The 16,516-nt window shown below is 43.4% G+C and overlaps 1 protein-coding gene across 1 annotated transcript in view; it reads right to left on the bottom strand.

The window, feature by feature from the left end:
- The window catches only part of LOC121446956 (AP-3 complex subunit sigma-2), a 39,044-nt gene that overhangs the window by 17,887 nt on the left and 4,641 nt on the right, over positions 1–16,516 (bottom strand). The window contains exons 2-4 of the mRNA XM_041649867.1: positions 15,598–15,689; positions 14,743–14,854; positions 8,040–8,111 (exon numbers count right to left, since the gene is read on the bottom strand). Coding sequence (XP_041505801.1) covers positions 8,040–8,111; positions 14,743–14,854; positions 15,598–15,689 — 276 coding nt within the window. The remainder of the gene's footprint in view (positions 1–8,039; positions 8,112–14,742; positions 14,855–15,597; positions 15,690–16,516) is intronic.

Genomic DNA, 16,516 nt, shown 5'->3' with positions numbered 1-16,516 from the left:
AGACCTGTGTGGTCTGAGGATAAAAAGATGATGCAGGAAGAACACCATTTACGTGACACACCCGGTCACCCTGTGGCAAGCACAGCAAATACCTGACGGAAGCTAGTCATTTAGTGGCTAACTCTTCCCCTACTCCAGAATCCAGTTTTCATCTCTGTCAGCTCAGAGAAGAGAGGTGGGCAGCACTGTCCCCAAGCTGTCTAGCAGAAGTAACTACAATAAAGAACTGTCTGCCGTCAAACACCTCTCTACTGCATGAGCTACATCATGCATCAAAAACTTCCATTCCCCACCCTGCCTGTGTCCTTTGGAGCAACGACAAGGAGAAAGCTTTGCCCTCTACCCTTAATTCTGGCACCCTTTCTATCAGTGTCAGTTCAGTCATGTAATGAAGCACTTTTCATTTGACCGTCACAGAGATAACAAATGCTGGATCACAAGGCTGTTCTCAGGAAGTGACCTCCATTCCCATAATTCCTGCTCCTTCTAAAGCACTGACACAGAGGAAGAGGTTCCTGCTTCTCAGAATCTGTTACTAGATTTTAATTCCTAAAGTAACCTTAAATTCATGTAGGAAGCATATAAGATATAAATATTAAATACAGTGTTAGCACTTGGAAAGCTACTGTATAAGATGCTCCTTCCTAAGAGTCAACCATGTTTCCTTCCTACAAAAACCTTTCTCTAGTTTTGTAATATGCAATAAAAAGTGTTAGTGAATTAAATGTCATCTTTATCCTTAAAAGAACAAATGAAAAAGCAGTGGTAGTCTGCTGGGCATGATAAAAACAAAACAAGATGCAGTGTTTGTCAAGAGCCACGAAGGAGCTGCGTGTTGTGACATGCCTGGAACCCAGCACATGTGAGGAGAGGCAGGAGGATCTAGACTTCAAAGGCATCCCTAACTACACAGGGAGTTGGAGGCCAACCTGGACCACATGAGAACTTGTTTCAAAAAACAAAACAAACAAACAAAAAACCAAATCAGTGACAGTCATTAGTGATATTAAAACAGCTCGGGTCCTCTTCCCTTTGGTCACAAGGTCACAAGGTAGGACAGTGTTTCCCAGCCCCTTGGGCATGACAGATAACTCACACTGATTGATGAAATGACTGTGGTAGGTATGTCTCTGTAAGTTGTCACAAGAGCACCAGGTGGACTTTCATCAGCCTGGACCTCAGATGACGACAGCAACAGCACAGTGACCAGGCAGCAGTCTCAAGAAATAAACCACTTAGAAGTTACTGAGATTCTTGGAGTGATAGATTCCCAAGCTTCTGCTGAGTCACATCAACAGCAATTGTTGTAGCAAAGGGTTCTTAGCTAATGGTTAAGAAAGTCCTGCTTGTTTCGGAGAAGGCTCAGCCTCTGCTGATACACAGAAATGTATCTCATCTCCAGCCTTTACGGGTGATACAAATCAGCAACCAATATGATCTGCATAATGTGTGATTTATTTCATCTGCTGCTTATGTAAGAGATATCACTGGCAATTAACGTTGTTCTTAATTACAGGTTGGTTATTTTTAGGATGGAGTTTTACCTCTATATGTCAGGATGGCTTGGAACTCACAGTGAGTTCCTACCTGAGCTACCTTAGTTCTTCCTGCCTAGTTACCCAAGTGCTGGCATTACAGTTGTGCCACAACACCCAGCTTCCTTCAACACTGAATTTTCTTTCTTTTTTTTTTTTTTTTCAAAAAAGGGTTTCTCTGTGTAAGCCCTGGATGTCCTGGAACTCACTTAGTCGACCAGGTTGGCCTCAAACTCAAGAGATTAGCCTGTCTCTGCCCCCCAAGTGCTTAGGCTAAAGGAAGGCACCACTACCACCTGACCCTTTTTTGGTTTTGTTGTTGTTGTTTTGCTGTTTTCTGAATTTTCTTGAGAGGACTATATTCCAAAGATTGCTCTGAAACATCAAACGTTGCTGTTCTGTGTACAGCATTAGCTACCTTGTTGTCCTTAGCTTCTAATAAGGAATAATTAAACAAATCAAAGAGACTGTGTGATTTGAACAGCTAGGAGCCACTGAGTCTGGGCCCTCGGCAGGGAAAGGGACGGACACCAGATCTTGGCTCACACACTCCTCCCCTGTTCTTTTTTTTAAACATACTGTACAGATTTTGGAATTTTAAGAAAACCTTTTTGCTAAGCTGTCAGCTGTCCTGAGGAAATGAAATTCTGACCTCTAAATCAAAGAAGCCAACACTGAGGAAAGGGGACAACAGGTGGACAGAGGGTGTGTGGGTCTTTGACAATAGCATCAAACTGTTGTCTTATTGCTCTTTAGCTAGCTTCTGGAGTTGAGATAATAAGTGTATGTTCTCATTCTTTAAGCAAAAATCCCCACTTTTGATGCACCTGAAGGGAGGGGCTAGGGATGCAACGAGACAACAGGCTGGTCTTGACTTCCTTCTTCTTTCTCAGGCATATCCACAGAGGAAAAGATGGCCAGGCCAAGCAATGGTGGCACACGCCTTTAATCCCAGCACTTGGGAGGCAGAGGCAGGTGAATCTCAGTGTTGGAGGACAGCCTGGTCTACAGAGGGAGTTTCAGGGCAGCCAGGACTGTTACAAGGAGAAACTTTGTCTTAGGGGCGGGGGGGGGGAACAGCCAGGTGGTGGTGCATGCCTTTAATCCCAGCACTCGGGAAGCAGAGATAGGCCGATCTCTGTGAGTTCGAGACCAGCCTGGTCTACAGAGTGAGTTCCAGGGCAGGCTCTAAAGCTACAGAGAAACCTTGTCTCGAAAAACCAAGGGAAAAAAGAAAAGAAAAGATGGCCAGAGACAGTCAGACAGTCAAGTAATCCAGCTAGCTCCTACTGTTAGAACTTAAGCTCAAACAGTATGTCTAATGTCCTCTCTTCAGTAAACTTACACAAAATTAGGTATCCCTCACTCTTCCTTTTGTTTCAAGAGGCCAGCAAGCAAGGCAGAATAGCTGCTGCTTGAACTGTTCCCAGAAGGGCCATTTGACAAACATAATCCATCGTCACAGTTTACAGGCCTGTCACCTCAGACTTCAGAAGTTCAACCACGAACACTTAGCATCTTCCCACTTTAGTTATCTACTTGGCAGTTTTCCTGGGCTCAGCCCCACCCAGCAGCACACCAGCCAATCCTATTGAAAGAGGATAAGCACGACCATCTAGCCCCTGGACGAAGCCACTGAAATGATCTGAAGACTCAATCTCAAAGACCCAGTTGGATTTCAACCCTTTTTGCTGCTGAGATGCTGCAGATGAGAATGCTACGTTACTCACTCCGTTTTCAACAAAACAAAACATCAACACAGTCCAACATCGGGACCCTGAGCTGTGTTTAGGGGATGCTGAAAGCACTGAGGACCCAATCACCTCTGCAAAGATATGGTCCTGGTGTGTCTAAAGAGTGTATGGCCACCTCACAGACAACAGAACTGGACCCTATTCAGTCACATTGAAAATCTGAGGGCAGTGTGCGCTATGAGATCCTGTCTCCAACAAAGAGTAGGACATTAAAACAAGACCATCAAGACCGATTTGAGAATTACCATCAAAAGTGGTAGTTCCCCTGCATGGTGACACACGCCTTTAATCCTAGCACTGGGGAGGCAGAGGCAGTGAGTTGGTAGCCAGCCTGGTCTACACAGCTGTTACAGGACAGCCAGGCCTACACAGTGAGACCCTATCTGGGGGGAAAAAAAAGAGTAGTAGTTTGACTATGAATTAAGTATGAAATATAGAAATACAGCTGACTCTATAAAGGGGGAAGAAAACAGGTTAAAAAATCAAAGATTCTGAGGTAACAACAGAAGATCAGAAAGAGCTCACAGCACTATGTACTACAGAGACAGTAAGAAGGTGATGGTCAGGGCTGGAGAGAAGGGTCAGTGGTTAAGAGGACAAGGGTTCAATTTCTGGCACCCACATGGCAGCTCACAAATGGTAACTCCAGTTCCAGGGTATCTGGCACCCTCACATGGACATATGTACAGGCAAAACACCAATCCACATGAAAATAAATAAATCTTTAGAAGGAGGAGGAGTGGGTGGTGGTGGCCAAGAAATGGTTACAGGATCTGGAGATCAGTTAATCACCTAAGAACGGCAGGTGGTGGTGGGGTTAATGTGTGAAAACCAGGTTATGGGGCTCTAGAAAGGGAATAAAAATGAAAGATGGGTATAATGTATGGACTGTTCAGTTCAGCCTCAGCTGTACAATAAACTCAAGGCCAGCCTAGGCTACATGAGACCCTTTCCCAAAGCAAACAACAGAGACACCGAGATTGGAAAACTTTCCAAAGTATTAGAAATTCAGTCATCCGCAGTCTACAAGACCAGTTGCTCTAAGCCCCGAGTGTGAGGTGACACGGAAGCTAACAGGACCAACTGGTGCACACCTGCAAAATAGGACCAGGAACTTCTGGCCTCAGGTGGGAAGAGTCTTCAGTAAAGAAAGATGGAATTCAGTCATAACCTTGCCGTTTTGTGATAGGTCTTTTGCCTATACAAACGAAACAAAACAGCTGACGATTAGGATATACCTGAGATGGCAAATGTTTTGTGAGGGTGACTGTAGTAAGCTAGAAATGAAACGAAAGGGAAGTCGCTTGCTGGAAAACACCTTCAGACAGTCTAAGGGTGACTAAGATAGGATTCTGACTCCTTCTTCCACCATTGATTTCAACAACTCCAATAGATAAGAGCGGTCATTTCCTGTGCCAATCACCAGCTAAAAATAAACAGTTGTATAAACAGTAAAGGAATCTGCTGTGGCAGCGCGGTACTTCATGGAACTTCACTAAAGATAAGACATATGAGAAAGGGCAGTATTTTTATTGCCACTTCCTTCTAAAAGCCATGCCCAGTAAAACAGAGCTGGAACCACTTTACTGATTGAGCAGACATCCTCACAGATGTTTAAAACAGCATTAGAATGAGGCCAAAGGTCACCCAGGAGATAGAGAAAATGGCTTCGGAGAAATCTTGACAGCCTTTCACGATTAGAAACCCCAGGCAGCAGGAAGAACAAGGAAGAACCCTCCTTAGCCTGAGAATGTTTACAAAAGACCCATGGCAAATGCTGCACTTCATAGCGACAGGATGAACGGTGCTTCTGAAACCAGCAACTAAGACCTGATGCCATTCACCCTGTCTCTCGTCAGCACAATGCTAGAGATCCTGGGCAGCAGAGTGGGGGTGGAGAAAACACGAAAAATAAAAGCACCAGAAATAAATAAACAAAATGTCTAAAATATAAGAGAATTCTTAAGTGTTTAACACACTTAAGTGTTTAACAAGTGTTTGTCTTGGTACAAAATATAAACAAAGTAAATTCTATATAGCAACAATACATTGAAAATTAATATTCCTGGGCTGGAGGGATGGCTTGGAGGTTAAGAGCAATGTCTGCTCTTCCAGAGGTCCTAAGTTCAATTCCCAGCAACCACATGGTAGCTCACAGCCATCTGTAAAGAGATCTGGTGCCTTCTTCAGGCCTGCAGGCAGAATACAGGCAGAACACTGCATACATAATAAATAATAAATCTTTAAAAAAAAGAAAATTAATATTCCAAACACCACGTACATAAAAAATAGATGTCTAGGATAAAATATAACAAAATGTTAATTAATAGATCAAGACTTTTTCTTTCTTTCTTTTTTTTGGGGGGTGCTTTTTAAGACAGTTTTTCTGTGTAGTCCTGGTTGTCCTAGAACTCACTCTATAGTCTAGGTTGGCCTAGAACTCACAAATATCAACTCCCTCTCCCTTTTGAGTGCTAGGATTGAGGCAAGAGTCACCATCACCTGGCTTTAATTGACATAGCTAAAGAAATGGAAAAACAGAGCTAGATGTGGCAGCTCATGTCTATAATCCTAGACTTGAGAGGTGAGGCAGGAGGATTATCATAGGCTTGAAGTCACCTACATAATAGGCTATGGGAAGTTCACAGACAGCCGATCTCAAACACTTTCCCCAAAAGAAGTGAAAAGATACATAATGGATGCAGTTTTATTGTAAAAAATACACATTACCTTCAAATAGAACCCTGGTACAGTCAACAGAGAAGAAAAAGAAGAGAAGCCACTGGAAAATGGCCAGGAAGTGTTTGGCACAGTAATGCTAGCAGGGACGAGTCTAAAAACTCTTGCTGTCATGATCATAACAAACTAATAAAATTATGCTTGTAACAATGCACAGTTTTATCAAAACAAGGGAGGCTGGAGAGATGGCTCAGGAGTTAAGAGCACCGACTTCTCTTCTAGAGGATGCAGGTCTGATTCCCAGCACCTACATGATGGGCCATAACCATCTTGTAACTCCAGTTCCAAGAGATCCAACACCCTTTTCTGACCTCCATGGGCACTGCACACGTGGCATACAAACAAACATGCAGGAAAATACCCATACACGTAAAATAAATAATAAAAAGTGAGGATGTTTTTTAAATTGCAATTCCTTCCCAAAGCCATGGATCACTGGAAGGTCATTGGCTGATTTGTCAGTGAACATCACCGAGGACAGCATGTGCCAGCTGGACGAACAACATTACTGTCCTCCTGTGAGCTGTCTCCTGTTTAACTTGGCACATGAGGACACAGGCCACAGGCCTCATCATAGTTATGCTAACAAAACAAATCTGAGAACACGACTTGGATCTGTGTCAATTCTGTCCAAATAGACTTTCCTAAGAGCATCTTGCATCTGATCTCAAATGATGTTGCAGATGTATTATTTCCTACGTTGCTCCTCAGCAAAGTTTTCGTTTAGTTTTGTTTTTAAAGATTTTTTTACTTTATGTGCTTGAGTGTTTGGCTCTTTGTATATGTACAACATCATGCCTAGCATCTGTAGAAGCCAGAAGCAATCTCCTGACTGGAGTTACAAACAACTGGTTGTGTGCTCCCATGTGGGTACTGGGAACTAAGTCTGGATCTTCTGCCAAGAGCAGTATGAACACTCAATCTCTGAGCCACACAGTCCCCCAAGATATAAAACTGCATTACATCAGAGTTCCCGAGTTCTCTCCACCCCAAAGCTTCACCGTTACTAGCCTATGTCTAGGAAACTCATTTCAGTTTTGTAGGTATAGCTACTTATCCTGGTGTCATAACTGCTATAAACCTGTGAACAAAAGAGCCAGGAAACAGGCCGGGTGCTAATATCTGTGTGCTAAAACTACTAATAGATCTTAGCAAAAACCAGCCACCAACAACACCCAAAATACACTGGGGCTGGAGAGACAGCTCAGCAGTTAAGAGCACCGGCTGCTCTTCAAAGGATCTGAGTTCAATTCCCAGGACCCACATAGCAGCTCACAACCCTCTGTAACTCCAGTCCCGGAGGATCCAATGTCATAGCCTTGTCTCTGGGGGTACCAGATACACATTTATTGCACAAACACACATGAAGACAAATACCCATAAACATTTTCAAACAAACAAACAAAAAAAAAACCACCAACTCTCAAAACTATTTAAAATCTTTTAGAAATAGGGTATGGTGGCACATCACATGCCTTTAATCCAAGCAGAGGCAGGCAGATCTGTTCCAGAACAGCCAGGGCTACACAGAGAAACCCTGTCTCAAAATTAAAAAAAAAAACAAAAAAAAGTAGAAGGATAAAAACATATTTGCTTATCTATCTATCTTGGGGTGGGAGGGCACATCTTGAGGTCAGAGGACAATTTACAGTAGTCAGTTTTCTCCTTTTACCATGTGGATTCTGAGGATGCAGCTCAGGTGATCAAAGGTTGGCAAGCAAGTACTTTCACCCACTGAGCCATCTCACTGTCCCCTCAGAACTATTAAACTTACTAAATAAAACAAGTTCAGGCTTGATGTATGGCTTGGTGGCAGAGTACCTGGTTAGCAAGTGAAAGGCTCTGGATTCAATCTCCAGTACTGCAAAAATTAATTAATTAATTGATTAAAACTAAGACTCTAGAACTAGGTCAGAGCAAAAGAACAAGAGAAGGAACAGGAAGGCACACAGGTGGCTAGACATGTCCTACACTCTGTCTTCCAGGAGCCCTGTTCTAGGAGAGGACATACCTTATCCATATGGAAGATCAAATCCAACTCACATACATTTTCAAAACACTTATCCAGAGTCTCCACAAAAACCTAAGAAAAAAGAAGAAAATGAGAAAACCATTACTCGCCATTTTACAGACGTCACACAAGAAAGTAAAAGGGGCGAGCCTGAAGAGTGCCCCAGTCCCACCGAGACAGAAGCTCAGGCATGAAGATGGCTGGAGACCAGCCTGAGCTACACAGTGAGACCTCAAGGTCATTAAAGAAGTCTGAAACTAGAGATGCCGGCCAATAAACCCAACTATTCAAGCAGGAGGATTGAAAATTAAAGGACTTCTCAGGCCACTTGGGGCAATGCTATCTTAAAATGTTATAAAAGCAAAAAATAAATAAATAAAGTAATAAGGGCAGCTATGACACTCCTTTCCCCTCACAATAGAGCTCAAAGCAGATCAGCAAGCCTAGTCCCCAACATTAACTGACGCCTACTTCTTAGCCAACCTCAGGGCCGATCATCTAGGCAGGAAAGCCTTGTTCTCTGCCTAGCAATCCGACCAGCGGACACACTAAGGCTTTCTCTTCTCTTTTATAAGATGCTCATTTACATTAAAGAATAAAATACCAACTACTTATGATATTATGGTCTTTCCCCAAACCTGAAGTACACATATATTAAAAAACTCCCTTACAGTATTAATTGAAAATTTTGTATTTATGCATTTTTTTCTTGTTTGTTTATTTATTTTTGGTTTTTCGAGACAGGGTTTCTCTGTGTTTCCCTGGCTGTCCTGGAACTCACTCTGTAGTCCAGGCTGACCTCAAATTCAGAGATCCACCTGCCTCTGCTGCCCAAGTGTGCCACCACCGCCTGGCAACTATTCCTTTTGTATCTGTCCACCCCTAAGATCTCATATAAACAGCACAATATAAAAATTTAAAACTTTTAAAAATCTTGTTTATGTGTATGTATGTCTGTTGTATATGTGCCTGAGGAGACCAGAAAGGCATCGGCTCCCTGAAGCTGGAGATCCAGGCAGTTGTAAACTGCCTGAGGCAGGTGCTGAGAATTAAACTTGGGTCATTTGCAAGAACAATATGTTTAACCACTGAGCCATTTCTCCAGCCAGTTTCAACTTTTAAAAGTTCCAGTTTTTTTTTTTAAGATTTCTTTATTTAATATATGCAGTGTTCCATCTGCATGTATGCCTGCAGGCCAGAAGAGTAAGCCAGATCCCATTATAGATGGTTGTGAGCCACCATGTGGTTACTAGGTATTGAACTCAGGACCTCTAGAAGAACAGCCAGTGTTTTTAACCTCTGAGCCATCTCTCCACAATCTTTTTTTTAAATGTATTTATTTTTATTTTATATGCATTGATGTTTTTCCTGAATGCATGTTTGTGTGAGGGTGTCAGATCTTGGAGTTATAGGCAATTGTGAGCTGTTAGGTGGATGCTGGGAATTGAACCCAGGTTCTCTGGAAGAGCAGCCAGGGCTCTTAACCACTGAGCCAACCCCCCAAAGTTCTTCAGTCTTAAAAATCAAACACTTTAAAAGTCTCTTTAAAACATTCAGTTTTCTCCAATGTTCAAAGGTTCTCTAGAACATCCAAAGCCTCTCTGAAATTCCAAAGTCTCTCTAAAACTCCAGTCTCTTAACCGTGGGCTCCTATAAAATAAAAAATAAGTTACATTCTTCTATTTCAAAAACGAAGAACCAGGGTACAGTCAGTCACAGTCAGACTAAAGCAAAACCAAAATTCAACTACAATGAAGTTCAGTGATTGATGTCTGGGACTCACCCATGATCCTCTGGGCTCCAAAGGGCCTGTGCCACTTCTCCAGCTCTGCCCTCTGCAGCATCCACAGCTTGTCTCCTAGGCTCAAGCTAGCTCCCCTTCACAGTTGCTGTGGGGCTCTTTGGTGGCCATCCCACGGTGCTGACATCTCCAAAATGATGCAGTCTTTGCAACTGGGCTGTACCTTCACCAATAACCCTCTCCTGGGCTCTCTTCAGGGACTGTGACCCTGCCATGCAGTGCCAAGTCTCAGCTTCTCAACCCTGGGACTTGACTTCAACTGAAGCTGCACCTCCTCTATGGCCTCTGCTACCCTCCTATGGTGCCAAGGCTCAGATGCTTACCCTAACCTCTTCACGCCTTCAAAACCAGTACCACCTAAATGACTCTTATTCATTTACCACAGTTCCCAGCATGAGATACAGCCTCAGCCCCCTCTGGACCAGAGCTTCTGTATGCTGACTCCGAGGAAACACCTCTCAAAAGACTTCACCTTGGTGATGCTGACCTCTTCTTAACTATTGCTGATATCTCAGTTCCAGCTGACCAGCATCAATCATGCAAAGCAAAGGTTTCACTTCAGTCGTACTGGTCTCTTGTTAATCATGGCTGATTCTTTAGCCCCAGCTGACCAGAACCAAGGATTCTTAATTCAAAATATCATAGAATTGGCCTTACTAATCTCTCCTTCCCTCTGAAACTTCACAAACCAGGTCTCTACCATTTGCATTTCTCTCAGTATTCTTATCGTCCAAGCTCCCACAGAACAAGCCACTGAGCTCTGAGTACTTGATGGCTTTTCCAGCCCAAAGTTCAAATACCAGCACAATCCTCCCAAAAACACATGGTCGAGTCTGTCAAGCAATGCCCCACAACTGGTACCAATTTCTGCCTTAGTTAGCAAAGTGTTATTCCATCCAGAGCTTGACTACCGTCTTCCTTGATGATGCTGATATCAAGATGCAATGAGCAGAAGTGTCTGACATCCTGACCTAGGACTGATAACTGGTACCACTTCCTATTAGAAACCAAATACTGGAAAATGACTGGCCATTAAGTATTAATACTCTAGGACCTAGCGACTGTATTCCTCGGGTGTATATCTTACAGAAATGCAAGCACATGAAATTCCAAAAATGTCACAATGGCACTATGACAATATTTTGTTTAAAAACAGCAGTGACAGACTGGGGAGATGAATCAGTGGTTGTTTTTGTAGAGGTGACATTTGTTGCTCTCGCAGAGAACCCAAGTTCAATTCCCAGCACCCACATGGTGGCTCCCGGCCTTCTATACCACAATTCCAGGAATCTAAAGCCCTCTTCTTACCTCAGGAGGCACTGGTATGCACACGATGCACAGACATACATCCAGGTAAAACACTGATACACATTAAAATTAAATATATAAATCTAAAAAAATTAAAACAAAACAACAAAAAAGAAATAGCAGTTTAGTAATTAAAGCTGGAGTAGTGGTGGTACACACCTTTAAGCCCAGCACTCAGGAGGCAGAAGCAGGAGGATCTATGAATTTGAGACCAGCCTGGTCTACAAAGCAAGTTCTAGGACAGCTAGGGGCTACACAGAGAAACCCTGGAAATACTGGAAATTTTTACCAAATTGAAAAGTTCTTCACGTACATATTCCAAATCAATCATTTCTGGAAAATATGAAAGAATACTCTGAGAAAACAGCGATAACAAGGACAGATTTTTCTTACTATGTATCAGAATCTGTTGTAAAACCTTAAGAATTAAAATATTGCAACACTAAAAAGAACAAAAGCATAGGGCTAGCTAGCAAGATGGCTGCTCATGGTAAAGGTGCTTGCTGACAAGCCTGGACTCAGGGTAGAGGGAGAGAACTGACTCCTACAAGATAGTTCTGACCTGGTGCTGGCTACCTTTTTTTTTTTTAAGTTTGTTTATTTATTATATATGCACATGCCATAAGAAGGCACCAGATCTCATTATAGATGGCTGTGGGCCATCATGGTCGTTGCTGGGAATTGAATTCAAAACCTCTGGAAGGGCAGCCAGTGCTCTTAACCTCTGAGCCATCTCTCCAGCCCCCCAGTGCTGGCTACCTTTATGTCAGTTAGTCACCACATTGGCCTATGGGCAATATGGGCAAGCCTGTTGGGCATTTTCCTGACAAGAAAGCCCAGCTCACTCACTGTAGGTGGAACCACCGATGGGCTAGTGATCTTGGATTATCTAAAAGCAGGTTAAGCTAGTCATGGAAAGCAAGCCAGTAAGCAGCTTCTACATCAGCTCCTGTCTCCAGATTCCTGCCCAGCTTGAGTTTTTTCCCTGACTTCCCTCAGTAATGGACTGTGGTGCGGAACTGTTAGTTGAAATAAACCATTTCCTCATAAGCTGCTTTTCGTCCTGGTGTTTATCACAAGCCAGAGAAACCCTAACAAGATGGCCCTGTAAACCTGCACCAGGGCACTCACGCTCTTGTGTATACCTCTCTCTCTCTCCCACAAACACATTGAATTAAAATGTACACATAATTTTTTAAGCTGGCAGGGACTGAGCTGTTGTCAGCTGTAGCTACTCAGTGGCTAGGTGTTGGCACACAGCACACTTAGTGCTTTACTTTCTTCCCCTGAGTTTCCCTTTCCTGGCTCTTGAAGACCTCCTGATAGAACTGGACTTGCTTTCGTATCTGATCCACTGATTCCATCTTTGAGGTTGCTGTTGTCTTTGCGTGATCTCCCAACAATTACACCAAATATGACTTTATGTTTTTCTTTTATGATTTTGCAATTTTTGTTTGTTGCTGTTGTTGTTTTGTTTCTACAGAGTCTCACTAAGTAGTATTGGCTGGCTGGAACTCACTGTATTGTATTACCAGATGGGGTCTTGAACTTGGCAGTGATTCTCCTGCCTGTTTCCCTGAGTGCTGGGATTAGGGAATGCACTGCCACAGCAGGTCCAATTCTGCACTTTTATAGGAATCAATATCAGGTACATCATAAAAAGTTAATTTACAAACACTAACCTAAATCACCATATAATATTTTCTTTAACTATGTATTTTCTAGCTGATTTTGTAGAAACAGGAAATCCAATGCTTTCTTGACCTCACTCTCAGGAAGCATGATTTTCATGTGGAGGCGTCAGGTGTTGGTCCTCACTTTCCACCTTGTTTGAGATGGAGTCTCCAGTTGTTCACCCTTTTTATGCTAGAGTAGCTGGGGCATGATTGTCTTGCATCTTATCCCCAGCCCATCCCACCCCACCTCCAATCCTGGTAGTTGCTGAGATTTCCAGCATGGTAGTCCTGTTGTTTTCATCCTTCACATTCCAATAAAAGTGCTCATACGGCTTCATTCTTTTGTTTGTTTGTTTTTCAAGACAGTTTTTTTTTTGAGGGTTTCTCTGTAGTTTTGGAGCCTGTCCTGGAACTAGCTCTTGTAGACCAGGCTGACCTTGAACTCACAGAGATCCTCCTGCCTCTGCCTCCCGAGTGCTGGGATTAAAGGCGTGCGCCACCCCTGCCCAGTACATTCTTAGTCTATTTAAAAAACTCTTTCATTTTTAAGACTAAGAGCCCTCAAAAAAAAAAAAAAAAAAAAAAAGACTAAGAGCCCACAAAAGGCATCCTGCAACAATTCGGTCTCAGCCTCCTGAGTAGCTGGGACCACAGCACCACCACGCTCAGCTTTCAGCTTCTTTCATTCTGTTTTGTTCTCATATGTGCCTTTAGACTTCTTAAGATAATTCTGGCTCTCGGTTTTGCAACTAAAATTGGCTATGAAATTAATTGGGGGAGAAGACACTATGTGTGAACCATGCTTTTGCTCTAAGCTACCATCATAAGTAAAAGTTAAATGTGTAGACACTTAGGACTGGGGAGATGATTCAGTAGGTAAGTTCTTGCGGCACAAACAGAAGGACCTCAGTTTGATCTCCCAGAACCCAAACGAAAAGTCCAGGGCAGCAAATCCTAGCACTTCAGAGGGAAAAATAAGATGACGCCTGGGGCTTGCTGGCAAGACTGTCTTAGCGGAATCTTTCTTTGGCTCTAACTCAAAAATAAGGTGGGAAACCACTGAGGAAGGTACCAGATGTCAATCTCTGGCCTCCACAAGCAGCTACACAAACACAAGTGCACGCGTCTTGTATAAATACTTCAATGTAGTTTGGTTTCAGAGGTGAAAGGAAATTCAAAACATTAAAAACCAAGGGCAGTGCAAGGGCTGGAAGGTTGCTCACACGCGGTCCCAGAGCACCACCTGGTGGACATTGGGCAACTCTGACCAACGTTGGTGAGGTGAAAGACTCTAAATGCTTTTGTAAGCCTCCTCAACCCTAAGACATTTTTCTAAAACCTTAAACGGGACAGTCCTCCCTCCCCCCCCCCCCCCCACACACACATGCTAGACTGCTCCTCCTCCTGTGTCCTTGTGAATAATCTTTAAACATAACTCCATTCTGGGAATTGAGGCAAATACAACCCAGAGATGTTGACTCAGTTCCTGATGTGTTGATTTAGTCATTAAAACAAGGTCAGGAAGGCCCACAGATGCTCTCCCTTATCTCCCTCATCACGCAGCTATTCTCCTGCCCTGGAATAGACCAATCACTGCTAGTAACCCTTTGAATAAGCCAACCTACAGGTCCCCTCCCCCCCTTGTGTCTGTGGCTTTTTACTTTAAAAGATGGACTATAACAGCTATTGGAGGTCCTTCATATCCCGAATCCGAAGGACCCTGTCATGACAGAATAAAAATCCTCTTGCTTTTGCATCAATTGTGGCTGTGTGAGTGGTGTCTGGAGCAACTCCTCCCTGATGTTTGGACTTCTAGTCCAATAGAGGAGACTGAAAAAAGGATTCAAACCAAGGCAGATTACACAAAACCCCCGTGGAACTCTGAAAGTTGCTTCCATTATCTGATGGCTGCACATACCTGGATAAGGTCCAAGATCCCAAGTTCACTCTCCGAGGAATCCACACAAAATACGAAGTAGAGGGTGGCATAGTGCCGGTAAATCAGTTTGTAGTCAGCACCACCAATCAGACTGCGGGAGACAGGAGTGAACAGTCGAGAACTCAGATCTTAAGTAAGCATATCCGAGAACCCCGCGCCAAAGAAGGGAAATGGGCCTAACAAAGAGGAAGGCTGGCCACTCAGAACGGCCTGTCTCACACAGACAACAACTAAGTTTGGGAGAGGAACTTAAAGCCACTTGACTTCACCCTATAGCTTTCTTTTTACCTACCCTGCCAATGACCCGAACATCAGAGTGATGGCTTGGGGCTGGAGAGATGGCTCAGGGGTTAAGAGCACCAACTGGTGTTCCATAGCACCAGGTCCAATCCCCAGCACCCACACGGCAGCTGACAACTAACTGTTTGTAACTCCTGTTGCAGAGGTTCTGACATCCACAATGACAAAACACCAGTGGACATAAAATAAAAATAAATTTATTAAAAAAAATCAGAGTAAAGCAAGCGTCTCCCAAAGAGAGCCAGGCTGTCTCCCTGAGCAGCTCATGCTAAGAATGGGTTATATGGGTCTGGTGTAGTGGTGTGCACCTTTAATCCGAGCATGTGGGAGGTAGAGGTAGCAGACCTCCGAGTTCAGGGCTAGCCAGGGCTACATAGAGAAAGCCAGTCTTAATAACACCCCCTCCCACACACAGGTTATGCTGCATCAGCTAGCCACTGATCCCTGAGGGTACCAGAAGAAACAAAAATAACGAAGGCCCCCAAAACATGGCTCTGGGGACTAGGGGCTGGTGACCTGAAGCTGATGGCTTACCTTCCACCTTCTAAGAAGTTACAGATGTTGTCATCCCGCTTGAGAACCAGATGGAAAGTCTCTCGAACAATCTGCTGCTGAATTTCTTCTGGCTGTGGAACAACAACAAAAAGCCGGGTTGGGGGCAAGTGAGAACAGAGTGTCCGTCGATAAGGACGGCTATGTAGAAAGGGGGATTTACACTGAGGACAACTGGAAAAGATCATGTATAGACACAGGGAGAACCGAGAATGACTACGGGAAAGACAGGGCTCCAGAGAGTAAGGTGGCTTATTTACCTAAGTATCTCAGTCACCAATATTGCCATTTTATAGACAAGGAATCAGAATTCATAGCCTCACAAAGATCCTCAAGTTTTGTTTGGGTAGTTGGTTGGTTTTTTTTTTGAGACAGGGTTTCTTTGTGAAGCCTTGTCCTGAAACTAGTTCCATAGAACTGGCCTTAAACAGAGATCCACCCACCTCTGCCTCCTGGGAGCTGGGATTAAAGGTAAGTACCATCACTGCCCAGCTTTTTTTTTTCCCCTGAAAAAAATATCTATACTGTGTAATTAACAAATCTCAAAGTTCCAGCACTGTGTGAAGGTCAAGATGTAATCATGTACATTGCCTCAAAGATAAATTTGTCAGTGTTTTTAAACTGTAATACCAGTGCTACATATAAGATGCTGTTTTGCTCACCAGCAATTGGGAGAAACAGAAAATGCTATATTTGCAGATCTGAATTTTGGGCAACTAAACAAAACTACAAATAAACTTTTTCCACTTAATAGTCACTCGCAATCTTGAGAAACCTCAACTGTGAATGTAACACTTGATAAATCACATTTGATTTCCACTTACATGTATGAGTTTTATAAAAAGTCATGCGTGATGGCTCACTTCTGCAAGTCCAGCATGCTGGAGGCTAAGGCAGGACT

This window comes from Microtus oregoni, unplaced genomic scaffold (assembly GCF_018167655.1).
Source record: "Microtus oregoni isolate MIOR12 unplaced genomic scaffold, Mior012 000000F_ref0000247, whole genome shotgun sequence".
NCBI lineage: Eukaryota > Metazoa > Chordata > Mammalia > Rodentia > Cricetidae > Microtus > Microtus oregoni.
The sequence above is the reverse complement of the archived record's forward strand: the minus strand, read 5'-3'. Positions and strand labels throughout refer to the sequence as shown.